At 42.7% G+C, this 26,936-nt stretch overlaps 2 protein-coding genes across 9 annotated transcripts in view; one reads left to right on the top strand and one right to left on the bottom strand.

The window, feature by feature from the left end:
• The window catches only part of MLH3 (mutL homolog 3), a 28,657-nt gene extending 18,700 nt beyond the window's left edge, over positions 1-9,957 (top strand). For 7 of the 8 annotated variants that reach the window (XM_059914680.1, XM_059914685.1, XM_059914686.1 and 4 more), the window contains 4 exons: positions 6,319-6,342; positions 6,448-6,526; positions 8,444-8,595; positions 9,557-9,957. In XM_059914680.1, coding sequence (XP_059770663.1) covers positions 6,319-6,342; positions 6,448-6,526; positions 8,444-8,595; positions 9,557-9,679 — 378 coding nt within the window. In that variant the 3' untranslated portion in view covers positions 9,680-9,957. Of the gene's footprint in view, positions 1-6,318; positions 6,343-6,447; positions 6,527-8,443; positions 8,596-9,556 lie in introns of those variants that run through there. The other variant, XR_009500964.1, reaches the window with a different exon arrangement.
• An 8,869-nt stretch (positions 9,958-18,826) lies between these two features.
• EIF2B2 (eukaryotic translation initiation factor 2B subunit beta) lies at positions 18,827-25,321 on the bottom strand. The gene is made up of 8 exons (XM_059914678.1): positions 25,101-25,321; positions 24,861-24,981; positions 24,572-24,720; positions 23,453-23,616; positions 22,395-22,490; positions 21,634-21,771; positions 20,515-20,581; positions 18,827-19,409 (listed from the first exon to the last, which is right to left on the bottom strand). The coding sequence occupies exons 1-8, from the start codon at positions 25,261-25,263 to the stop codon at positions 19,252-19,254; spliced, it is 1,056 nt and encodes a 351-aa protein (XP_059770661.1). The 5' UTR covers positions 25,264-25,321; the 3' UTR covers positions 18,827-19,251.
• Positions 25,322-26,936: the final 1,615 nt, after the last annotated feature.

The following is a 26,936-nucleotide window of genomic DNA, read 5'->3' as shown; positions in this document are numbered from 1 at the left end:
TACAGAAGAGGGGATAAGGTCATTCTAGACAGAATAACAGATATCAGAGACTTGAAGCAGATCCCGTGCTTAGGGAACTACCAATACACATGGCTCGAATTAAGATACACACAAGGTAGTGGTGGGCCTAGATGAGGCTAGATAGGTGGTTAATGCCAACTCATAAAGGGATTTAGCATATTCAGCTGAATAGTTTGCATTTCATCCTGTAGGCAGCCAATGAAGAAGAGCAAAATACACTTTAGCACTGCATTTTAAATACTTTACTTACGTGTTTCATTTTTTTAAAACAATTTATTTTGTATTTGTTGTCTTTTCTTTCCTCCTTTCCTGTTTTCTATTAGAGTTTTCTTTATTTCTCTTTTTTTCCCCTCTACTGGTTTAGAAGGGGAATTTTAGCTTGCATATATAACACAGTTTAAAGGTAATTTGTTCTTCTGTTCTCTTCATAAACCGTACACAAACCTTACCACCCTTTCTCTTGTACCATTTTTCTCCCATCTTCAATTTTGTTGCCTATTTTAATTCCACCTTGTCTTTAATCCCCCTGGTAGACCTTAATTTTATAGTAAATGTTTATTTAGCTTAACCAAAATGTTTTCCATTCTTTGTTTACTATTGCTTCTTGCATCCTACTTATTCTTTGTGTTCAGTTTTCTTTTCACTGAAGTAAATCTCTTAAAAGTTCTTTTGTTAAGAGTCCAGGAATAAAATATCTTTGAAAACATCTTTATTCCACCTTCACATTTGCATGATTGTCTAGCTAAAAATAGAATTCCATATTCTTATTTATCCCTCAAGCATTTCAAAAATATTCTGTTACTTCTGACATTCTATTTTTGCTACTGAAGTCCATTGTCAATTTTATTATCATTACTTTGTAGGTAACCTGATTTTGTCTCTGGTTGCTTTTAAGATTTCTCTGTCTTCGGTGTTCTGCCATTTCCCTATGATATATCTTTGTGTGGATTTATTTTGATTTCCTTCTTGAGATTCATCTTACGTATTCAATTTGGAAAATATAGTTATTATCACTTCAAACATTGCTTCTTCCCCCCTTCTCTCTCTTGCCTCCTAGAAATGCTATCAGATGTCTACTGGACCTTATCATTCTATTCTCCATGTCTTTTGCCTTCTCTTTCATGTTTCCCATGGTTTTATCTCTCTGTGATGTATTCTGGGAAATTTCCTCATTTATCTTCCAGTAAACTAAGTTCACTCTTCATCTACTATTTAATTAGTTGTTTAACTTGTCCACTGGCTTTTTTATTTCAATGACTATTATTTTTTCCAGAAATTTTATTTGGCTCTTTCTCAGATCTATCTGTTCTTTTCTCATGGTGTCCTTTTTTATTCATTGTGGTTTCTTAACTCCTTCTTTAGCTCTTTCTGTTTGGAGCACAGGAAAATCCACATCAACTCAGTCTATCATTTTTTCCAGAAATCTGAATTACTTTAGTAATATTTAAAAATAAAAAGTAGAAGATAGATTTAGTGGATAAAGTGTGGGATACATGGATATAGGAAAGATTTGAGGTAGAGAGCAGTTGAGAGGCTAGTGCACTGGTGCAAGTAAGACAGGATGAAGATTTGACTAAGTCAGTAGCAATGGGAATGGAGAGGAGGGACATATTTGAAACATAATCTGGAAGGTAGAATCAAGAGGACCTGGTGAGCAAGAGAATATAAAAGAGATAAAGGAGAAAAGATAAGTAATGATTCTGAGGCTTCTCACTCAGATGACTTAGAGGGATTGTGCCGTTGACAGAAAAAGGAAACAGAGGAGGAGAAGTACACCTGGCTAGGGAGTGAGATTATGAGCCTTAGGTTAGACACATTGAATGTGCCTTCAAATGGAGATGTCCAGTGGATGGACAGACTTTGAGATCTAGCACTTGGGAAAGAAGTCAGGGCTGTAGTATCTATTTGGGGGTTAACAGTATACAGTTGGCCCTTGAACAACATGGGTTTGAACTGTGCGGGTCCAATTATACTCGAATTTTTTTCAAAAAATACACACTACACTACTACAGGATCTGCGGTTGTTTGAATTCCCAGATGTGGAACCGCGTCTACAGAGGGCTGACTGTAAGGTTATACAAAGATTTTCTACCGCACAGAGGGTTGGTGTCCCTAACTCCTGTGTTGTTCAGGGGTCAACTGTATATATTTTGATAATATCAGAAGCTGGAGAAGGGTCTAACAGACGTGCGATTGTTCAGGGAGAATATGAGGATAAAAAGAGAGCCAAGCATGGAGGCTGTGGAACACCAGCATTCAGGGTGTATATGTTTTGGCAAAGGTCCGGAAAGCTACTGCTGAGAAGAAGAGACTGTAAAGGATGATTGAAAATATTTGGTCAGAGAAGGAGGAGGAAAAGCAGGGAAAGGTAATATTGCCACAGCCAAGGGAAGTTTTAAGCAAGAAGGGAATGGTCAACAGTGACCGGAGAGTAAAGCCTGAGGAGTTGGATTTGACTGTCGGGAGGACACTGCCTGCCTTGTGGAATCTGTTCCTAGGGGTGGGCAGGGCGTCAGGAATGCAGGAAGGGAGAAAGGGGAGCTAAGGAGCCCTCTCTTTCCCGGACTTCGGCTACATACCGAAGAGATGGGGGCGACAGCTAAAGGTTAAGGGTGTCAGGAAGTATGGGGCAGGACACAGGTGGAGGAAAGGTTTTTGTTTCTTTTCAGATGGGAGAGACTTGAGCATGTTTGTAGTCTAAGTGTGAGAAGACATTTGAGAGGAAGAGGCAGCTAACGTGCCAGCTTTGGGATCATCTTGACTTTACCCTTCCCAGAATTGCCCTTTGATCAGACCACCTCTGCTTGGCTTTCAGCAGTGCTCTTTTCTCCCAACAGAGCTTATTTTCTCCAAGGCTCCTCCTCCAAATTGTCTTAAATCCAAGAGATAGGATCTGTTAGAATCTTTTATAGTAATTCAATCCTTAAGTATTTAACGAGAAAATTATAATGAAAACTTTTCCTAAAGTGACTTCAAAGAGTACTGGCAAGAAGTTTACCTCAAACTGAAACAAGGCTTATGGTTTCAGCAAGTCTTGATTATGTTAAGTCAGGCTGATCAGGAGAGATTTTGTTGATTCTGAAAGAAGCTGGAACAGTTCTGGTATCTTGAAGAAGAGGTGGTTACTTGGATCTAGCAGTTGAAAGATCACTAAGACATCTTTCTATGAAGTTCTATCCTCTAGCCTAATGAATGAGCCTTTTAAATATTAAATTATCTAGCATTAATGTTCAATTTGAAATTTGAAATGAATAGAGAATAAGATCCGTTTCCCCTTCTGCATGCTTACAGACTGATGTTTTACAAGTCCCAGATATATAAGCACAAGAGAGAATAGCAAAGAAGTTAGGTTTGATCTGTATCCACACTAAACTTTGTTAGTGGGTCAGGTATTATGAGACATCTTTCTATTTAGGTTTGTTTGGGGAAATATGTGGCTTTTAAAAACTACATAGTATCTACCAACTAGCTCTTGGTAACTGTGCTCATTTATAAGTATGGTGGACTCGTCTGTAAATGAGGCAGAGAAGAGAATTTTCTTTTTTTTTTTTGAAGTTTTAAACTTTTAAATTCTTTTTATTTTTTATTTTTATTTTTTTATCTGAATATAACTGCTTTACAATGTTGTATTCTGCTGTACAATGAAATGAATCAGCTATATGTATACCTATATCCCCTCCCTCTTGGACCTCCCTCCCACCCCCCTCCCCCATCTAGGTCATCACAGAGCACCAAGCTGAGCTTCCTGTGCTTTATAGCATGTTCCCACTAGCTATCTATTTTATGCATGGCAGTGTATATATGTCAATCCTAATCTCCCAGTTTGTCCCACCCTCCCCTTCCCACCCGCTGTGTCCATATGTCCGTTCTCTACGTCTGTGTCTCGATTCCTGCCCTGCAGATAGATTCATCTGTACCATTTTTCTAGATTCCACATATATGTGTTAATATACGATATTTGTTTTTCTCTTTCTGGCTTCACTCTGTATGACAGACTTTAGGTCCATCCATATCTCTACAAATGACCCAATTTCGTTCCTTTTTATGGCTGAGTAATATTCCATTGTATATATATACCACATCTTCCTTATCCATTCATCTGTTGTTGGACATTTCGGTTGTTTCCATGTCCTGGCTATGGTAAATAGTGCTGCAATGAACTTCGGGTTACATGTGTCCTTTTTTTTTTTTTTTTAAAACATCTTTATTGGAGTATAATAGCTTTACAATGTTGTGTTAGTTTCTGCTGAATAACAAAGTGAATCAGCTATATGTATACATATATCCCCATATCCTCATAACCCCTTCCTCTTGAGCCTCCCTCCCACCCTCCCTATCCCACCCTGCCCATTTTGAATTATGTTTCTCAGGGTACATGCCCAGCAGTGGGATTGCTGGGTCATATGGTGATTCTATTTTTAGTTTTTTAAGGAACCTCCATACTGTTCTCTATAGTGGCTGTATCAATTTACATTCCCACCAACAGTACAAGAGGGTTCCCTTTTCTCCACACCCTCTCCAGAATTTATTGTTTGTAGATTTTTTGATGATGGCCATTCTGACTGGTGTAAAGTGATACCTCATTGTAGTTTTTTAAATTTACTTTTATTTATTAATTTTTGGCTGCATTGGGTCTTTGTTGCTGCGTGCAGGCCTTCTCTAATTGCGGCGAGCAGGGGATACTCTTCGTTGCGGTGCGCAGGCTTCTCATTGCAGTGGCTTCTCTAGTTGTGGAGCACGGGCTCTAGGCATGCGGGCTTCAGTAGTTGTGGCTTGTGGGCTCTAGAGTGCAGGCTCGGTAGTTGTGGCACATGGGCTTAGTTGCTCCACGGCATGTGGGATTTTACCGGACCAGGGCTCCAACCTGTGTCCCCTGCATTGGCAGGTGGATTCTTAACCACTGCGCCACTGGGGAGGTCCCTCATTGTAGTTTTGATTTGCATTTCTCTCATGATTAGTGATGTTGAGCAGCTTTTCACGTGCCTCTTGGCCATCTGTATGTCTTCTTTGGTGGCATGTCTATTTAGGTCTTCTGCCCATTTTTTGATTGGGTTGTTTGTTTTTTGATACTGAGCTCCATGAGCTATCTGTATATTTTGGAGATTAATCCTTTGTCTGTTGCTTCATTTGCAAATATTTTCTCCCATTCTGAGGGTTGTCTTTTTGTCTTGTTTATGGTTTCCTTTGCTGTACAAAAGCTTTTAAGTTTAATTAGGTCTCATTTGTTTATTTTTGTTTTTATTTTCATTACTCTAGGAGGTGGGTCAAAAGAGATCTTGCTGTGGTTTATGTCAGAGTGTTTTTCCTAAGTTTTCGGGAAGAGAACTTTCTGAGTGTGGTTTAAAAAAAGTCTATCATGTTGTAATCTTAGGAAGCTAATTTTTTTTTTTTTTTTTTTTTTTTTGGCCACACTGCTTGGTTTGTGGGATCTTAGTTCCCCAACCAGGGATTGAACCCGGGTGCCAGCAGTGAAAGCTCTGAGTCCTAACCATTGGACCACGAGGGAATTCCCAGGAAGCTAATTTATACATAGCCATTTCTAGGAGTAAAGAAATCCTGTGTTTTCTTATAAAGAAATTATTAAATGTGCCATATCTCAAAACAGTTTTTAACCTCCAGAGGGTAAACAAATTAGTAGCATGAAATAGTGTCTGCTTTAAATTTCTTTAGTGCTTTTGTAAATATTAACATCTGCAGGGATGTTACTATTGAAAAGGCTACCCTAGGGACAGAGATATGCAAAGGAGGAGAAATTTCTCAACAAAATGCCTCAGAGAGTAAGCTTTTTGACCTGAAGGGAATTGTCACACACAAAAAATGCCTGTGGGAACTAAGTGACTACTTATTTTTATGATATTTAAACAAGTGTTTTACTGAGTGCATAGTTGTATTGACGATTGTTGTGTATTTATTCTGTTTATGTGCAGTATTAAACATGTTCTAGCTAAGATTATAAATGCAAACAGACAGCCTCTTAGTGAGAAACCTCCCTGATATTCAGTTGAGGCATTAGGCTACCAGTTATATAACCTCATGAGTTGATGAGCTATCTCTGGAGAAAGCTTCAGTAGCTAAATACATTCTCCATTCAGTAAGAATTCTTTCAGTTGTCTTGGTATTTCGTATTCAAAGTGCCTTACAACAAATAAATTATTTGCACCTAAGTGCTATATTGCTGGAACTCTTTTCTTCAAGAGGCATATTTTAAAGAAGAAAATTGGAATATTTTGTAAATTATCAAAGGGCAATTATAACATAGCAATCGATTAATGCCTGTTTTCCTTTTTCTCCTTGTAGGAATTTATTCAAGAACAAGTGGAGGTAAGCTTTTCTCTTATTTTGGGGTTTCACACAGAGACACCGCACACAGAAGGCTCCATTGTCCCATTTGCTTTTCCATTAACAAAGGATGTGTTTATGCATTAGCTACTCCAGACCACAGGAGGCATCCAAGGGACTTTGCCACTGACTGTCCAGAAGGTGTTGGCATCCCAAGCCTGCCATGGTAAGACTCTCGACACACCAGCTATTGAGTGCCTTTGCATGCTGTGCGCTGGCAGGGTTCAGCATTTATGAAAGAAGTAGAAGACACAATTATCACCTGCCTCTTGGCGGGTTCAGTTTAGATCAGGAAACAATACACTAAAAATGAACCCTAAAAAATTACTTTTACAAAGCAAAATACCACCATATATATTGGACCATAATGCAGACTGACTTATATGAGTGGAGGAGTAACTGCATTTTGAGTCAAGTTTTGAATGAGCTGAGGGACATGGATTCAGAGGAAGGGAGAGTTTACTACAGGGGAGGAAATAGCCTGTGCAGAGATCCAAAGGCAGAAACAAATTAGTTATATGAGGAGCAGCAAAGAATATCAGGAAATTAAGCTGGTGAGGAAGCATAGAAACCTAGAAGGTCACAGCAAAGCCTTTAGACTTTATACAGAGGGCAAGAATCATTGAAGGTTCTTGAGTAGCGCAATATGATAAAATATAGAAAAGGGTGTTGTAGGAACTTACTTTAGGGATCATGACAGCCAAAGAATCCCCTGCAACTATCATTTGACCATGGTGGGGTGTCCACTCCAGACACCCTCCCTCCATTTGATCTCTCCCCATCAACCTTCTCCTCTCTTCACTTCCTGTCTTTTCTGGCTTTGTAACCTCAGTCCCTCATTAATTTGTCTCCTATAAATATCACAAACTCCTTCCCCCCTTTATCCTATCTTTACTCCTCGTATTACTCCATCCCCAATTTCATCATCTCTGCCTTCAGAGTGTATCTTAAATGTCTCCGATGTGATCAGTTTCTACTGCTGCCTCCCTAGTTCTTGCCACTGTTGAGACCTCTGACTTAGTCTCCCCACATCTATTCTGGCTCCCCTTCAAGCCATTCTTCCCTCAACACCCAGAGGAATCTTTCTGAAACATTCCTCTGAGCATGTCATTCTTCTACCAAAAACCTGACAATGACTACCCATTGCTCTTAGGATGAACATTTTATTCTTTACCATGGCCTGCAGGGGTCTTCATGGTCCAGCCTCTGCCTGCCTCTCCAGTTTCTTCTCACATCACTCTCCACCTTGCCCTTCACATTCCAGCCTGCTTCCTTGGTCTTGGTCTTGTGTGCTAAGTTCTGCGCTTGCCTTTCTCCTCTGTCTGAAATGCCCTTCTGCTCATTCTTCAATTAGCCATGTTTTTCTTAACCTAAGATCTCAGATTAAATATCATTTTGTCAAGAAAGCCTTCCCTGACCCTCCTAAACTGGGTTTGGCCTTCCGGTTATATATTCTTTGATATTCTATATTTTATAGTACTTATAATTTAAACTCTTGTGTAACTATTTGTTAAATGTTTGTCTCACCTGTTAGATTGTCAGCATCATGAGGGTGGAGGGCGTCCATCTCATTCACTGCCTGGCGTAGCTCCAACACGGAGTATATACTTAATAAATATTTGTTGACTGAGTGAATTAATGTATGCATAAAGGCAGTTTCTGACAATATGAGAGTTTAGAGTAGGAAGATTATGCTAGAAATAGAAAAAAGCAGCAAATAAAATGGACACTGTAGGGAAACAATTAGAGATCTTGGTGATAGATTGGCTCTGGATGAAAGATGACCTTGATTTCACAAACCTAAGAAGTAGGCAAAAATATTGCTCTTGCCTCTTTGAAAAAACTCTGAAGGCAAAATCCTAACAAGTTAAGGAATGCCTGCTACAGGGATTAGACAGACAGTGACTCCATAAGGAAAAGCTGAGTGCAGGTTGGTCCTGAAGCCAATTTCAAGCAGTATTAAAGTCACATGAAAGAAGCCTCAGAACCACGTTGCTCTTCCCAGATATTTGGCTCTGACCCAGGGCCAACACCGGTTTCCCACCATACACACCATACCCTCTTGTTCCTGTCTTTTGTTTAGGGGCCATTAAGTTTAATGATGACCTGAGCCTAGAGGAGAGCTGTCGCCTTATTGAAGCTCTGTCCTGGTGCCAGCTGCCGTTCCAGTGTGCTCATGGCAGGCCCTCCATGCTGCCGTTAGCTGACATTGACCACTTGGAGCAGGAAAAACAGGTAGAGCAATGACTAACAGGAGACTAGTTCCTATTAACCAGATGTAATCTGTCGTAATCCTTTCCCAATTACGAGAGTTTTGAAAATATGCATTGGAAGTTTTCTTGGAAGTCTCACCATTTCATCTTCTAGCTCAAATTCAAAATGGACTTTAGGCTGAACTATCTCATTTTACATATGATGCCTTTGTATTTTTTAAGTTTACCACATGTACAGACTGATGTATCCTGAACATTTGTTGCCTACGGGCTCTAGGTTTGATAAGATGTAGAAGTTCTCTCTGGGGCCACAGAAGGTTGGTAGAAACACAGCAAATTCACTGCTGGCAAATGTAGCCAAAACAGCCAGTTGCTTGATAGTACTTACTGGAAATGGTAGCCATCTCCAGGGATCTCTAGAGTAATGATTTGAGGACCTTCAGGCAGGAAACCAAGCTTAGGACATTTTCACATTATGCTTTGACCCTGATTGCTCAGCAGTCCAGGAACAATGATGTGGATAATGCAGTAAAGGCACCGAGTGGTTTAAACTAAAGAGCATTTTCTGTCCTTGTTATAATCTTAAATGAAACAGAACGTGAGAGCATAATAGGAATGTCTACGTTGCCGCTTTCCAAAATCTTTTATTTTGCTTACCTTTCCTGTCAAGGGCTACAAAGTCTTTTCTTGCATGGAGTTTTCAGGTACTAATGTTTTCTGACTCATCTAGTACATTTTACTCCATTAAGAACTTTTTGTTTCATATGACAGTGAAAAAAATGAAAAAAGTTTTGTTTCCATTCCCGAACAGATGTGCCCCTAGACTGAGTTTTCAGTCCCAGTTATCCTAAGGAAATCTATAATCTTTTCCGAATCCAGAAATTAGAAATCAAAACTGATTTGAGTAGCCATAATTAGGAAATACTTAGATGCTCCTTGGCTTTTCATACTGCTAATTGGAGTTATTCTCTTTCTTCCCATAGATTAAACCCAATCTTGCTAAACTTCGCAGAATGGCTCAGGCCTGGCATCTCTTTGGAAAAGCAGAAGGATGTGACACAGGGCAAAGCCTGCAGGCATCCGCGCCTCCTTGTGAGCTGCCATGAGAACAGAATTATTGTCTCTAAGGAACCGAAGGGATGCTGGCTGTAGGCCTCTGGGCAGAGTGTGAGCAGCAGGCACTGGCAGGGTCTTGACTGAATGGGCCCAGGGCACCAATCAGCATCTGCGGCTTCCTTGAGCAGATGATCCCTCCAGTTAAGTAGCCAGATGGAATTCAAGCCTAAAGACAGTTCATTCATTGGCATCCATGGACACTGGAGGTTGCCCTATAATATCTACTCTTTGTAATTTATTTGGGGATAAAATCTAATGATTAATTGTCTGATTGTCTGGTTGTTTGTGGGTTTTTTGGGGGGTGGGATGGGGGTTTTTGGTTTTGTTTTGCAATTTTTTTCCAGCCTCGTAGTTTGTGCTGATGTGATCTACCTGATGCTGAACTCCCAGGGGTCAAGCCTGCCTTCCTAGACCTCCCACAGCCTGCTCCCTCAGCCCCTCCTCCCCCCCAGCCTCCTCCACTTCCCTCTGCTGCTGCTTTACATTCTGTATCTCAGCCTTAAAGAGTTTCTCCACGCTCATTAAAAACGTGCCGGGTAGTCTTCCACCAGGCCTATAGTTGGATTATTTTAAGGATAAAAACGACTGATAAAGAGAAGCAAGGACCAGGATGGAATAGAGCAACTGTAAAGCACTGCTCCTCGTTCTTTGTTTTATTGCCTCCTTAAAACCCTTCAGGCAGGCGCAAGCCCACAAGGGGCGGTGGCTGGAGCTGGCGCCCCAGGCGGCCCACAGCTCCGGAGCCTCCGCCTGCCCAAGAGGGGAGCTGTCAGCTCCAGCCCCGCTCTGTCACAAGCGTGTTGATCATATGAAAATTCTAGAAACGGGTCCCTCGACAAGACATCTAAACATGTTGGGACTGGATTTGTGGGGGCTGTACACGTGGTGACATAATGAAATTCCAGATTCAAGTGGATGAAAAGGGGACGAACGTGGACACCAGGTTTAAGATTTGGCTGTGGTTCCGATTGCCTCCAGCCGGTGAGCCACCCCGTGGGTAAAAGGGAACCGGCAGAGGAAGACTTGACCATCAAAACACGGACATAGGGACTTCCCTGGTGGCGCAGTGGTTGAGAATCCACCTGCCAATGCAGGGGACACGGGTTCGAGCCCTGGTCCAGGAAGATCCCACATGCCGCGGAGCAGCTAAGCCCGTGCGCCACAACTACTGAGCCTGCGCTCTAGAGCCCGCGAGCCACAACTACTGAAGCCTGTGCGCCTAGAGCCCGTGCTCCACAACAAGAGAAGCCACTGCAATGAGAAGCCCACGCACCGCAACGAAGAGTAGCCCCCGCTCGCCGCAACTAGAGAAAGCCCATGCGCAGCAACAAAGACCCAACGCAACCAAAACTAAATAAATAAGATAAATAAATAAATTAAAAAAAAAAAACCCACGGGCATAGCCAAGGAACTCTCCTTCCTCCTGTGGCTGCACTGTTCCCTGCTGGCTGAAGGTGCAGCCCAGGCCGCCCTGGAGGATGACACAGGGAAACAAGAACCCAAGGGGGCAGAGGCGGAGAAGAAAGGAGCCCTTGGCGAAGAAGCCTCTGCCAGGTCGTATCAGCTGTTTGCTTCCCCTCTCCCACAGTAAAAGAGCTATGGGATACCCACGTGTTCTGTTCACAGTGTGGCTCAAATGCCAGCAAAATACACAGTTTAATTGTTCTGAATCCTGTGGTTTCTTTCAGCCCACATTTATCACCTTAACCCAGTTCATGTATATTTTGAATTATGTATATGATCTCAAAACTGAAATCAATAATGAAGTCTCAAGTTCTGGTAGTCCACGAAGTGCACAAATATCTGATTTCACCTGAATCTATTTTGGGGAAGATTTCCAATAGAATGTCTTGGTCTGATCATTTGATAGAACCAATTATTGTACATAAAACATATTTGCATATATATAAAAAATAAAAGAATGTAAGACAAAAAAATAAACCCCCTTTCAGAGACATATTGTTCATATCCCAAACCAGTAAAATGGTGAAAGTACTATGCACTTGTTTTAGAAAACATTTTTTTGTACTTAAGTATCTCTATGTGAAAGCAATCTTCATATCAAAAATGCAGCATTTATTCTTTCAACCTAGCCAGATATATTCTCTACACTTTTTCAGGAGATAAATGTTATTTTGGTCCCTTTCCAATTGTATCTTGGTTTCATTACATATGCCTAACTAATGGCCTCGTAATTTCATTTGGGACCAGGACTGATCTTTCTGCAGATGCTTGTTATGCCACTCTTAATCCGTACTTCCCCCACCTTTTTAGATGACTTGATTTCTGGTTAATAAGACTCAAAAGACTGAAGTCCTATAAAAGAAAAAAAGAAAAAGCAAAAAAACAGCTGGTAATGTTTTTTGCATCTGGGATGCCATACAATGAGAAAGATGTTGCAATGAGAATATCTACTTTTGTATTTCCTGACCAGCCTGCTCCCACTGGCCTTTGTAGCAAATGGAATGATTTTCTTCGTTTTTTAATACAGGAAACAAATTTGTGCTTACGGGAGAAAAATTCGTTTGCCGGCAGCCCTGCAGTGAATCTTACGGGAGTGATGAAGTAGTGCATCCACAGAAGGTTTAGGGAAAGCCTTCACTAGTTTTCAAGGGGAGCCTCGTAGATCCTTGTAGAATTACATAATTGGAACCCTGAAGAATAGGCACCACTGGCCTTTATTCTTCTAAATACGTATAAGTGGTTTCATAGACTGGGAGGTCTAGCCTTAGAAAGGAGGGTATTTTCAGGGGCTCAGCCTCCAGGCCCGGTGGGGTGCCGTGGCCTCTGGACCTCTGTCTCCCCTCTCCAGAGCTACATGGAGGTCAGCTGTCCTGGGAGGTTTGTTTGTTTGTTTGTTTGTTTATTTATTGCTGTGTTGGGTCTTCGTTTCTGTGCGAGGGCTTTCTCCAGTTGCGGCGAGCGGGGGCCACTCTTCATCGCGGTGCGCGGGCCTCTCACTATTGCGGCCTCTCTTGTTGCAGAGCACAGGCTCCAGACGCGCAGGCTCAGAAATTGTGGCTCACGGGCCCAGCTGCTCCGTGGCATGTGGGATCTTCCCAGACCAGGGCTCGAACCCGTGTCCCCTGCATTGGCAGGCTGATTCTCAACCACTGCACCACTAGGGAAGCCCTGTCCTGGGAGTTTTAAAAATCTTTTTAGGTCAGACCAATCTGTACGATTAAAAAAAAGCATTACAATACTTCTTATATTAGGGTGATGGGGTGCGATTTCACAAGGTCTTGCTAATAATCTCAAACCCCTGTGTTCTTGAGAACAGCAGAGGACTAGAAAAAGTTCTCCAGAAATCATGTAACCAATCATCCTGCCCAGCCTGACTCTAGCAATGCACGAGATAATTATCCTATCTTAATAATTTATGAACTCAGTAGCATGTATCAGCATAAAACCAACCAATTAGCCAGAAATATCTAACATTATCTTTATTGCCTGTTAGGGTTCTGTTTCATTCTGTTTTGTTTTTTAACTCAGGTGCCATAAGAGCAGAGATACATTTAATCTTCAAACACATGACGGTAATCATTAACACCTATATGGTGTTTTAAGGTTTACAAATAATATTTGCATAACTTATTTGAATTTCTTGGCAACCCATGAGATAAGGCGGTATTATTCTCCCCATTTTACAAAGTGGGAAAGTAAGTCTGAAAAATATTCTCTAAGATCACATAGCTAATAAGTAAAGCGGAGAGTGGTAGCCAAGTTTTCTGGCTCCAAGAACAAGAATACTAGCTACCATTTTTTTTTAAGATTTTATTTTATTTTATTTTTAATATTTATTTATTTCTTTGGCTGGGTCGGGTCCGGGTTGTGGCACACGGGCTCTTCGTCGCGAGCTCCTCTAGTTGTGGCATGTGGGCTCCAGAACGTGCAGGCTCAGTGGTCACGGCACACGGGCTCCGTTGCCCCGCGGCATGTGGGATCTTAGTTTCCTGACCAGGGATCGAACCTGCGTCCCCTGCATTGGAAGGTGGATTCTTAACCACTGGACCACCAGGGAAGTCCCGATACTAGCTTCCATTTACTGAGGGCTCACTGTATACCAAATGCTTTGTATACATGATCTCTAATCCTTACAACAGTTCTCTTAGGAAACTAGTATCTCTCTCTTGCCGTTAGACTACTAAACCTCAGAGATGTTAACCGGTTTGCTGAGAGGGAGAATTCCAGCCCAGGTCTGTAGGACTTCACACTGCACACATTCCCATTATTACCCACACTGCCCTATATCTTTTTAATTTATTAGGGATTTATCAGTTTGTAAACTTAGTGGTTTAACTGTACTTGATTCTGGTTAGCGGAGGCTTTGTTAACTTGAGAGTAAAACTTGAGAGATGAGATGTGTAACGAAGCCATTCTTAACAAGTTCCTTTGTCAGAAACACTCATCAGAATTGTATTGAGAAATAAAGGTGCATACCGTCAAGAAGCTTAGCTTCAGTCAGGGAGAGAGACAAGGAAACTAATGATAGACTAGGTAACTTCCTCTAGTGTAGGAATCACCCTGAGTTACAGCTATGTCTTTATTACTGAAATAAATGGAAATTAACAATTCTACCATCAGAATTAAAACTATATAGATGGCAATAGGAGCTAGTATCAGAAAAGCTTAAGGCAAAGCTTAGAGTGTAGGCTAGAAGGAAAAGGAGAGTCTGGGGAGGGGGCTAGGGCAAAGTCCAGAACCCACCTGGGGATCTGGAACGCCATGAGTAGTTGAGAACGGAGAGGGTCTAGCAATCAGACGTCAGAGCAAGGCAAAAGGTCAGACACAAATGAACAGCTGGGATCTGAGCCTAACAGATAGTAAAAAGAACAAGGCAATCAAAACAGGTCAGAGCAGGAAGGGGCCCAAGGCCAAGTTCTAGAGATGTGCAGGGGGCTGCGGAAGCCATGCCAAGCAAGAACAGATGCAGCCCATCAGTTCCTAGACGGCACTGACAACCAGGCTCAGCCGGAGCTTCAGGTGGGGGCCAGTACCGGCATATCTGAAGGAAGGGAAGAGCAGTTTCTGGCACAAAGAACCAGACTCTCCCTACCTGTTTTCCACTGAAGTGCACCTCCTTCCATCAAAACCCTTCACAAAAGCAGGTTAACAATGAGAACTGACTGGTATGTTTGCCACTGTATATCGTGCCAATTTTCACCCCTTCTCAGCTGAAGTTGCTCATCAACAGTGAGATGGCAAAAAGGTGGGCTCAGAAGAGAGGAAAAGCAAGCCTGGGAAACCAAAAATCTGGATAATCTGCACCAAATAAACCCTTCCTTCCTTCTATCTCTCCATTTATTCATTTATTTATCATTCAGTAACATTTAGTGAGTCCCTTCTAAATGTATTGAGGCAGAAACTGTGGAAGAGATAAAGAAAAAAGAAGTTATCTTATGGTTTAGGATTTTTCAAGCCCTTGAATCACTTTCATCCCATGCCCATTTGTCATAGAGCACTCAATCTTATCCAGAAACATCTGATAAAGTTCAGGCAACCTGATCAAAGCCTGTGGGGATCTGAGTGTCTTACATATTGCAATCTATCGAGCCAGCAAGCTAGCATGACTCAAGTAGCGGCGTGAAGAAGCTGGATTTGGCCAGACTTTCCCTGTACAACTTGCCTGACTAAACAACTTGCTCTAAGGAGCATCCAATCATGATCAAAAAAAAAAAAAAAGGTAGTTTGGAGTTAGCTGCAGAATCTTACATATAAATTATGAATCTTTGGAACCTTGTCAAGTTTTTAAGTAGTTTCCTTCTTCTCTAGGCAGGTCTTAATTCTAACTGTAACTAGGGACTTCCCTGGTGGTGCAGTGGTTAAGAATCCGCCTGCCAATGCAGGAGACACGGGTTCGAGCCCTGGTCCAGGAAGATCCCACGTGACGCGGAGCAACTAAGCCCGTGCGCCACAACTACTGAGCCTGCGCTCTAGAGCCCGTGCACCACAACTACTGAGCCCACGTGCCACAACTACTGAAACCCGCGTGCCTAGAGCCTTGATCCCCAAGAGAAGCCACCACAATGAGAAGCCCGCGCACTGCAATGAAGAGTAGCCCCCGCTCGCTGCAACTAGAGAAAGCCCACGCACAGCAACGAAGACCCAACACAGCCAAAAATAAATAATAAATAAATTTATAAAATAAATAAATAAATGTAACTAACATGCCTGCAAAAACACTACTGAAAGGCCTCTTCTCGTCAGCACAATATTTAATTTAAACATTAGGCGATTGTCGTTTCAAGTGTGGTTAGGCTTGAAGGCAGCCCTCTGCTGTGTGTTGTGAAGACTGAAAGCTTAGACTATAGCTCTTTATTGGTTGTAATCGCTTAGCCATTGCACAACATCCTGGAACAACTGTTTGGTGAATGAAAGGATAATCCAAAGCAAAGTAGACGAGATAAAAAAACACTTCCAAACCACATTTCAAAATAGCTCCTTTGTGTCAACTAGATGCATGTCTGCAGAGGGAGTTTTTGCAAGGACAGGTGGATAGTGTACGGCCTGTACAATAATTACATCACCATCTGGTACTATCTTTATGGCAAAGCATTCTGATGTACCGAGTTCTACATATGCGGTATTACAGAGTCATGGAGCTCAATGGTGGAATTGTGAGCCTGGCAGCCTTCATAAACCCAAAGACTGCTGCAACAGATTACTTTGAGAAGTGGTTTTGAAGCACATCTGTGAAACTTATGATCTTGCGAGTACCAGCATTTTTTTCTTTGAGGTATCACTTTACACTTCAGTTTTTCTTGGTAAAGTATTTTTCAGAGACTTCTCTTAAGAGGCTATGTTGGGAATTTCTATTCCTTATTTGAGTTCCAGGAATTGTGCCTTTCCTGCCCTCCGTCCAAATTGGAAGACATAAACCGTGGGAAAAAGTGTCTTTACAACTGTATTGAGTAAGTGATCTAACTTGGTTTATTTAGCATATTCAGGAAGACCTCCACATCCATGGAATCCTCTATTAATTCTCCAAGCTACAACAGTTTTTAAATGAGCTTCTGGATTCTGCTGCAAAAGCAGGGGTGGGAGGTAAGCCCAAACAAAGGCTGATAAGGTAGGAAGCTGACACAAACTCCTTAGCTTCTCCCTGTTCAGAACAGGTTCTCCCTTTCCAATATTTACTCTTCCTCAACTGGGAAAAGGGAGAGAGAGAAATAGAAAAACTAGACATATAAACAGCTTTGTGGGATTTACTTGACTGAGGTTCTAAAGAGTACGCATTTGTGCAGTTCTGTTCTAGGCACTGTAGTGTTGACCAAAGAGACAGCCTCTACCCTGGTAAACTTCGTCCATCTCAGTTCTGCCTGGGCAGGATGTTGGTGCTAATTTTAGACCCAGAGACCAAGATGCACAAAGGACAAGCATCATAAAGCACTTTTGGAGCCAGAAACAGATTTAAGTTCCTTGACTCACTGCTGCTCTTACTCCAGAGCACATGGTCGTACCCAAGTGAGCTGCCGTTAAGAACTGGTGCCTTCAGAGGAGACAATCGCTCGAAATTGGTAGCTATAAGCCACTTCACTGAGAAAGCGTGGGGTCTTAGATGCTTTAAGAAATAATTGACAGAGACCTAAGTGAGCCAGGCTCTTCTGTGTCAGAGAGCTTTTAGGTCAGTCCTTTAGACTGACCCTCTTCAGTCTTGCCTTTTCCCTGTCTCAGGGAAGATAAGAGTCCTAAGGAAAAGATCCGCCCATGTCAAGTAGCTAACAGAGAGTGGAGGCCTTTCCCTCATCGTCTACCTCTGGCCAGTGTTTATCAAAACAAGGTTATCAAATGCCCTGTTAAAATCCCTTGGGTTGCTTGTTAAACATGCAGATTCCTAGAACTTCCTCCCGTACCTCATAGACACTGCTACAAGAGGCAGGAGGCCGGCTTTGTGACAAGCATCCCAGGGGGTTCCCCCTGCACACTCAGTGGACCTTGGACCCCTGTTTTGGACCAAACTTCCCAAACATGGCATCCAGATAATCTCGATAACCTGGGGAGACTTTTTGAAAACAGAATTACTAAAGTAGTACACATAAAAAAGAGAAACAATATACAAACACACTAAATAAAATTAGAAGCTGTCCTCCTTCTTGCCGTTTGGTGTTATTCTTCCAGACTTTTATCCTATGCATGCATATATTTTGTTTTAAGGAAGTTAGGGTCATGTCATGCAGATTGCTCTGCATCTTGTTTTCCCAGCTTGATTTTGGTTTTATACAGAATATAAAATAGACTTGCTTACAAATCTATCCCATTCATTAACACAAGGGTCACCACTCAGATGCCTACAAGGGTTCGGCAGACAACATAAATGAGTTTAGTGGACATGGCTTGGAACTGCAGAAAACTGGGGGTTTTCCATTTAATGGAATTAGAAGCTACTCAACTATAGCCAAATGCTGCCATTTGGGAATGTGGGCCCGGAGTTGCCAAATCTTCAGAAGCAAGAAATCTGAATTTGTTTAATGTGTAACCTCCAGATTTTAAAATACTGGTAAATAATTCAAATTAAATACTAGATGAAGCAGCCAAAATGTCTAATCCGGACACTGGTCTCAAGCCGCCCTTTGAAACCTCTGTTGCAGTGTATACATAATGTTCCATGGTACATCATACTTATTTTAAAACCTGTCTTGTTTTTAACTAACAGAATACAAAATGCTATATTGCTGGACACTTAGGCTGTGACGTTACAGCTGCTACAATGGATACTCTTGTCTGTGTCTTTGTGTGCTTATAAAAATAATTCTAGAAGACTCAAAATTGCCCTGGAAAAGGTTGTACCAATTTACAATCCTATTAACAGTACATGAGGGGGTCCTTTTCTGGGGCACTCTAAGCAGACTCCCACGTGCCATCCCAGAGATCAGATGCAGTAGGTCTGGGATTGTATATTTTCTTAAACTCCCAGATGATTCTGATGATCAGTGATTTTGGAACCATTGTCTTGGATTATTAACAAGTTGTTTGGGATGAATTCCAGTCAATTATAAAGGAATCATAAATACTTTCATCTGCATTTCTGTTTTAGGCTGTTACCTCTGATTATTGCCCGCTATGAAAACACCAAAGGGCTCTGCTGCTGCTGTTGCAGGCACTTCAGTCAGAGCAGGACAATAAATAAACCAACTCAGGAACCTTCGAGCAGCTTTTATTGGCACAGCCTCAGAAAAGGCGTGGCAGTCATTTCTGAGCAAAAACCTGTAGCCCAGCAAGGTCTTCAGTGTTGTGTTTAACACACCACTGAACCAGAAAGTTTAAGTTCCTGAAACAGACGCCCCAAGTCACTAAGAGGCTCCAAAATCAATAGGTCAAGAAAGGCAAAAAATAGTCCTGGACCTGCTGCTCTGCTGAGACCTGAAAGGCAAAAAATAGTCCTGGATGTGCGTCCTGGTTATAGGATGACTGAAACGGCAGGGAACATTATCAGTATCAAGTTTTCTCAGCTTGACTCCAGATCACTCCCCCATTACAAGGAAGATGTGTTTCAGCCGTGGCACTGAAGTCTCCACTCCATTCTGTGTGTGCCTAAGCAGCTTCTGCTTAGGACGCGTGGTGGTCATAGGACATGATCATCAGGATGGTAGAGTTCACTCATCAGGCGATAGATGTAGGAAGGTGCATTCCCACCAATGTTGGAGATAAAGAGGGTAATGAGCTCTGGGGGGACGTAGTCAAACACAGGGCAATGAACACTGACCTTCTCCAAGATGTCCCCTGAAAGGTAATCACACGAGCAAAAGATAAAACCAAGGCTCCTGTTCTAATAATTAAATATCTTATAGATTCTAGGCTCAGTAATGCAAGTATACTCGCCACCCCAAGGAAGGGAAACTGCAGCAACATGCAAACCAGAAGAGATGACTTCAGATCATGATACACCCTATGCTTATAACTCTCTAATGCCTTTCCATAGATAACCCTTAGAGTAATATTCAAATTTGGGATTGCAACCTTCAAGATCTGGCCCCTCGCCACCGCACTACACTAATTATAGTTCATATTACTCTCTCTCTTGCTCATCCTTCGTATTTGTTTTCTTCCTAAAACATCCCATGACCTGACATATTCTTGTCTGTCTTTTGAAACATAATGTAAACTCTGGGGGAGCAGGGCCTATCTATGTTATTCACTGTTATATCCCTAGTGCCTGAAATAGTGTTGGATACACAGTGGTTACTCAATAGTCATAAATATTTCTTGAAAGAATGAATGTTTGGATAAATGGTGAAGTTATTCAATTTCCAAGAAGAATCAGCACCCCGAGTACTATGCTTTGCTCCAAGAGGGTGTTAAAGCCCATGCGAACTGTTGATGAGGCAGCAGGCTCTTTGAGCAAAGCTGCCTTCAGAATATGTGAGAGAAATGGACCCCAACACACAAAGGTGTCCAGGCTACAGGCGAGTTTCAGAAGTAACATTTCACAGCCTGCTTTCTTTGGCAGTCACCTTACGGTACCAAAATGACTCCCTGCAGCAGCCGAAAACAAGAACATTTTATCATTGGGTTGTCGCCTGTGTCTGAAACAACTTTCAAGGCCAAACCCAGTCAGTGCTGGGTGATCCAACCCGCCATGGCCCCAATAACTCAGCTAAAATATATTAGTTTTAGAAGAAAATGAACATGGATTAGATCAGGACCCCAAGCACTCTAAGCTGCTAAAGAGAACAGTCCCCACAAGAAGTATGATAAAAAAAAACACAACCTGACGGCATTCAATCCCATTGGCCACCAAAACCAAAACCAAAAACCGAAACACACATACACAAAAACCCAAAACACACAAGCGCGTGTGCCACATACATTCAAGCAACTTCTGTACCTTCTGTGAAAGGCAGGACTTCTTCAGGAGCCACAAACTTGTGAAATGAATCTTCTTCATTGGGGAACTGGAAAAGAATTAGGGAAAAAGAAAAAAAAAGAGAGAGAGATCTGACACTTCCACTTTTAGGTATACACCCAAGAGAAATAAAAAACATACATCCACAGACGTTTGATTACAAAGGCTTACAGCAGCATTATTCACAAAAGCCAAAAGGTACAAATAACGCAGATGCTTATCAACAGATGAATGGATAATTAAATTGCAGTATATCCATGCAATGGAATACTATTCAGCCACAAAAAGGAACAAAGTACTGTGCTACAACTCGGATGAAGCCCCAAAACATTATGCTAAGTGAAAGAAATCAGAAACAAAAGGGTCCATATTGTATGACTCCTTTTATGTGAAATATCAAAAATAAGCAAATCCATAGAGACAGAAAGCAGATTAGCAATTACTAGGAGATGGGGGAGAAGGAGGAATAGGGAGTGATTACTCAATAGGTACAGAGTGTTTTTCTGGGATGATGAAAAAGTTTTGAAGCTAGAGAGTGGTAGTTGCACAATGCTGTGAATGTAGTAAATGCCACTGAACTATACAATTTTAAATGGTTAATTGTATGTTATGTGAATTTCACCTCAATTTTTAAAAAAGTAAACACCTATAGATAGGCTGATATGTTCAAAGCAAGTAGCTTCTATCACTGGTGAAATTGCTTTTCACCTTAGTAACTTCTTGTATTCAGGCTACAGAGGACAGTCCCTGGAACAAATAAAACCAATTCTATGTTTCTAGTTTCAACTTACTTGGCACTTTCAGAAATGGTGTCAGCAAGTGGTGGCAATGTAAACAAAGGGCCTTCCCCAACTGCGTATTGTCCTGACCTTACAATTTTGACTTACTGAAGCTCACAGGTTGTAACTATCAATGGCTTTTCCTGGATCAAGACTTCTGTGGCTTTTTCCAGCCTCAACTGGGTCTAATCCATTGAGTAAATGCAGACAAAGAGAAGCCCCAGAGTGAGAAGGTTGAAGGCCCAGAGTTCAGACCTACACCTTGACTTCCTTCTGTTGGCTAGAGACAGACGAGAGACCAGCTGGAGACGGACAGACATACCTGTGGGGAAAGCTTGAACATAGGTGCACAGACGATGAGTGGGGTGGAATGGTGTTTTGCTGCCAGTGCTAGAGTATGAGTTCCTGTCACAGCTCTCAGGGCACCGTTGGCCAGGATGGTCTTTGTGCCAATGATCACCTTTGGGACAGGAAAGAAAACGTGAGCCATCCTGGGAATAGAGCCTTAAACAGGCCATTGGGCACAAGAGCCTGAATGCTCAGCCTCAGTCTTGGTGTACTGGGGGGGGTCACACACTGGTACACCCAAGGGAAAGGGAGTCTAGGCTCAGACCACAAGTTCTAGCATAAAAGTGGGTTTGCAAGGGAAGAATGAACATAGTACAGGACAGGAAACTGCAATATCTACTGTTCTTAGCCCTGTCTTTCCTGGAAATCTATCTGTCATACCTCCTGAGAAGCGGGGAGCCTTTCTTCCACCATCCACCAGCGCCAAGCTCTCTGAGCAGAAGTGAGCAGCCCTTTACCAGATCCCTAGCAGCTGACACACTTAACTTAGTCCCACTTATTTCTTTTCAATGCTTTAACCAAAATGAGGCTCCTCCAAGTGAGGAACAATGACTCAGATAAAGGGGGAAACAAAATCAGTTAATAGATTGAAAAGGCCCATGTATGTATTTTTAAAAGGTGCTAGAAACTTTCCTCTCTTCTCATGGATATTGGGGGTGGGGTGGGGGTGGAGAACCAACATTTTAGAAGTATAATCTTCATGAATTCGACATACTATAACCCAAATACACCCACCTTGTTGACTCTTGACATAACAGCAAAAATGGCAGCATCCGTCATGACAGTTGTCTCAATACCTGTTTTGGACAAATTGACTGCCATCTCATGACCCTGCAATAGGAGAGAAAGGCTGATGCTGGGAGGAAGAGTGAGAGAGAATGAAAGAGCTCTGGGGGATTCTGTGATACTGGACATATCCAACGCGCAACTTCCAACAGATAACTAACTCATCTGGTAGGTATTCTCTGGGAAGCGGGAGGAAGCCCAGGGGACTCTAATAAATGTTTATTACTCCCCAGCAGCACTAGGACAGCCACAAAACTGGAAATATGACTTGCTTGCATAATCCAGCAGAGCTGACAAGACAGATCCTAGCTCATTATTTTACAACATCCTTGCATCCTTACATATTTCCTTTTTTGGAGACCTACTATTTACCTAAAGATTGAGTGAGGTTAGACCAAGCATCAGTCATCCTCAAGGTAATTTACCCTATTTTGATGCCTAAAACAACCAATATTTATCTTTTCTTGGGCCTAGCAGCTCACCCAACTTTCTTTTTTTTCTTTTTCTTTTTTTACCCAGTTCTATGAAAACATTTATTGAGCCTTTATTTTACAGAAGTGAATACCACTGACTCTCTCAAGGAGTTTTTAGGAGAGGCATATATATAAAACTCTAACATTCAGTAATAGATATAATAATAGAGGTACTGAAGTAGGAAGTAGTATAGAGCTAGAATTGATTCATTTTCGATTGGAAGGGTTGGGGAGAAGGGGGAGAAGAATAGCCGTGAAAAACAGTTTCCCAGAGGAGATGATATCTAAACTGGGTCTTGAAGGTTAAAAACAAAGGTTTCATTCTTTATATGGTATGAAAAATATGTCACCTAACTTTCCTAAACCAATGTTTAAGAATGTTAACAGGATGAACAACTTGAAAATTCCCTTAGTGTTTTACTTTGTCTTCTCACTGTGCCTTGCTTATCAATTCAAAGATGGCATGGAGCCCACCTACGCCTCCTTTATTCTCTCATTTTAAATTTTTCTTAGCAACTCCAGCAGTCCCCGTACCTGACAAAAAGGCGCACACTCTGCCACGATGACATGGAATTTCCTCTTTCGGGCAGCCTCTTTGAGGAAGGCCTCCACTGTTCGGGAGAAGCCAATGGTCATGATCACCTCATTGGAGTGGATGTGCTCCAGAGCCTGGGCTGCGATGTTCTCCGTTGTCCCTTCTGCAAGAAGCCAGTTTTTCAAGGAAAATATGACACTGCCATGCTACAACACAGACAGACACGTCAGAAAACAGAAAGGGATGTACGCCCTTCTCTAGACTGCCCACCTAGCAGACCCTGGTAACATGTGGTCAATGGACTTAATGTAGAATGTCACCTTTCCTTAAAAGCCCTGCTCCTCCATGATCTTCCACCTCCCAAGTTCTCAGTCTACCCTCTTGCCCAGCAGCACCCCTATTCATCAACTTACTCCCCTCGCCCCTGCCGGGTCCCAACACCAGCTCTTTACAATTGACTTTGAAGACAATGAATTTAGGCAAGAAATGGTCCAATTTGGGAAATTCTAAAGTGCTGAGCATGGGGTAAACAGAGCTTCCCCCTAAAAGAACTCCTCCAAAAGGTGGCCACAACACCTCCACCTGACAGGGAGGCCATGGCAGAAAAATTGGGGGGGGGGGGGGAATTTGGAAGCAGCAGCTCAGTGCACAGACAGACCCGGCTTCTTCCTCCCCTGGGAACGCTGATTGCAATAAGTATCTGCAGTTCTCCCGGGTCACAGAGACAAGGGGGATGGAGGTGGCCTGTGTGTATGTGTATGTATATGTATATGTGTATGTGTGTCTGTATAAAAATTCAAGAGGAAGTTTAGTGAAGGAGAGTCTATCAACTGTGGTTTTCGGGGGTTCATCTTCTTTAAAATAAAAATAAAGCTCTTCCCAAATAGAGTCTCTGCCACAGCGGATTTGCAGTCGATAAGGGGTTAGTCTGTAAGGAAATGTAAAGAGGGTTATCTTAGTCTGCCACCTATTCCAACCCTTCCTAATCAGGATGAGGGCAAACTTCCGAGAACCAGAGGACTGGTTATCTCCCATCTCTGCTGATGAACAACTTCCAGGGTCTTCTGTTCCCTCATCTGCCTGCCACCTGTCCTGTCCACCTAGGGATCAGGACTCACCCAGTTCCACAAGCAGCTCATTAATTGCTTCAATGATGTTGGACTGGAGTTGAGCATAATGGGAGCGGAAATCCTCGCTCAGGCCCCCGGATGTCAAGAGTTTGTGCAGGGACTCCTGCTGATCGCTCTCGTCGCTGCGTCCGTGGAGTCTATGGAGGCAACAAGACCCAAAGAGGGAGGTGGGGAAGAGATGTGGTCATTAAGGCAACAACAGCTGCTCAGCTCCAATAAAGGCTCCATGCAAAAAGCGTCACTGGGTCCAACCCCCGGCCCAGGACGTGGGCCTGACCTGCCATATTCCTCCCGGATGATCCTGAGCACTCTCCGCACCATGTTGCCCACGGTGGTCTCCGAGGGTTGAGCGGCCGTCATCCGCCGGCCTTCTCTGCGGATCAATTCCATCAGCTCCCCTGTCGTCCAAAGAGAGAGGGTAAGCGCGGCAAGGGCGCGGTAGGGCCTGGGCGACTTTCCGCCCCAGGATCGAAAACGGAAAGTGGCGAGGGAGGCGATGGAGCTAGGCCTGCCTCACCTGCATTGCTCCAGCGGTGGTCCGTGATGATCCGGCGCAGCAGCCCCAGGGTCTCCCGGGCCATGTCCTCGGAGCTGTGCCGCCCGCCGCCCCGCTTCAGTGCCTCCACGAAACTCTCGATCCTCTCGGACAACTCCGAGTCCTTGGCCTCAGCCCCCGGCATCTCGAAAGGAGCCGCCTCGCCGGAGGAATCCACACCTGCACGACCTCCAGGCTTGCACTTCCGGGGCAGGAGAGGTCGGCTTCCGCTCTGGGAGGAAGACTCCAGTTTGGGAGACGGCAGGGCCACGCCCCTCGCTGCCACATCCCGCCCCGCCACCTGCCAGAGCCAATCAGAGACTTGGAGCTCGATTTGTTCAGTTACGGCCGAGCGCCCGCGCGCCTCCGAGGTTGGAGGAGCGGAAGTGACCGTTCCTACCTCCTCAGACGCAGAAGACCTCGCAAGTGAGGCCTCAGGAGGGTGGCTAGACCAGTTGTTGTGGAAACAGCCAGTCTGAACGTCCCCCACCACTACCCGAGGCTACGCTGGAGAAGTTGCCGCCCTCCTTCCCGTTCCCTCAGCTCCGGTGACGGCCCAGCCTCCAGACACAGACGCTCAGAGTGTGCGTCCAGGGTCAGCTACCCCATGGGCCGACGCCCCGTTATAGTGCTGTTACACTGCGTGTTACTGGTTCGTTTGCGCCTCTGTCTCTCTAATAGATTGAGCTCCCTGAAGGCAGGGACAATATATATATATATTTTGTTTGTTTGCCTTTTCCTTTTCAACATCTAGCACGCATAATATACGACGGAGGAATCGGGGATGAGGAGATCGAATACCCACCAATAAGGAGATTCAAAGTGGGAGTTAATATGGGAGCAAAGATGATGTCCTTCCATCTGGACAGATTACAGAGACTAGAGAGTATAACATAACACCAAGAGCTACCATTTACTTAAAGCTTACTAGGTGTTGCACACTGTGTGTGAATTGTCTCATCTAATGCATCTCTGTGAGGTAGGTCCTCTTATCCTCATTTTACAGATCAGGAAACAGAGCCACAGAACTTAAGCAGTTAGTAAGGGGATGCGTTTATATTTAAATCCAGGTGTGTCTGAACCCAAAGTCTGTGTGTAATGAGAATCTCTAAGTATTTCCTTAAGATAAATCCTTAGAAGTGAAGTCCTTGGGCACACACATTTCTAAGACTGTTGTTACAGTTGACAAATTGTTCTCCAAAAAAATATATCAATATGAAAATCAGACAAAGATAGTACAAGAAAAGAAAATTACAGACCATTGTCCCTCATGAATGCAGATACAAAGATCTGCAACAAATTATTAGCAAACCAAATCCATCAGTACATAAAAGATTAATGTATAATTATCAAGTAGAATTTAAACCTGGAATGCAAAGCTGTTTCAGTATTTGAAAATCAATTTGAGAAACCATATTAATATTCTGAAAAGTAAAACCACAGGATCATATCAATTGATGCAAGAAGCATTTGACAAAAATCAACAGCCATTGAATTAAAATAAAACACACAAAACCTCTCAGACAACTAGCAGTAGAAAGGAAATTCTTCAGCATGATAAGGGGCATCTACAAAATCCTATACCTAACATCATACTTTATGGTGAAAGACTACTTTCTCTCTAAGATCAGGAACAAGGCAAGGATGTCCACTGTCACTACTCCTATTTAATATTATACTCAAAAGATCTAGCCAGTGCAATAAGGCAAGAAAAAGAAATTTTAAAAACATACAGACTGGAAAGAAAGAAAACTGTCCTTATTAACCGAAAACATCATTGTCTACATAGAAATTCCCAAAGAATCAACAATAATAAGA

The sequence above is a fragment of the Balaenoptera ricei genome, chromosome 2 (assembly GCF_028023285.1).
Source record: "Balaenoptera ricei isolate mBalRic1 chromosome 2, mBalRic1.hap2, whole genome shotgun sequence".
Taxonomy (NCBI): Eukaryota; Metazoa; Chordata; class Mammalia; order Artiodactyla; family Balaenopteridae; genus Balaenoptera; species Balaenoptera ricei.
This window is presented reverse-complemented; position numbering and strand designations above follow the sequence as displayed.

What these genes read in the sequence shown, in the direction of transcription:
- EIF2B2 (XM_059914678.1), bottom strand. Translation starts at nt 25,263, where the DNA reads ATGCCGGGGGCTGAGGCCAAGGACTCGGAGTTGTCCGAGAGGATCGAG. An exon ending in CCACCGCTGGAGCAATGCAG is followed by an intron (nt 24,982 to 25,100) that starts GTGAGGCAGGCC and finishes TTTGGACGACAG; the next exon opens with GGGAGCTGATGGAATTGATC. An exon ending in ATCCGGGAGGAATATGGCAG is followed by an intron (nt 24,721 to 24,860) that starts GTCAGGCCCACG and finishes TTGCCTCCATAG; the next exon opens with ACTCCACGGACGCAGCGACG.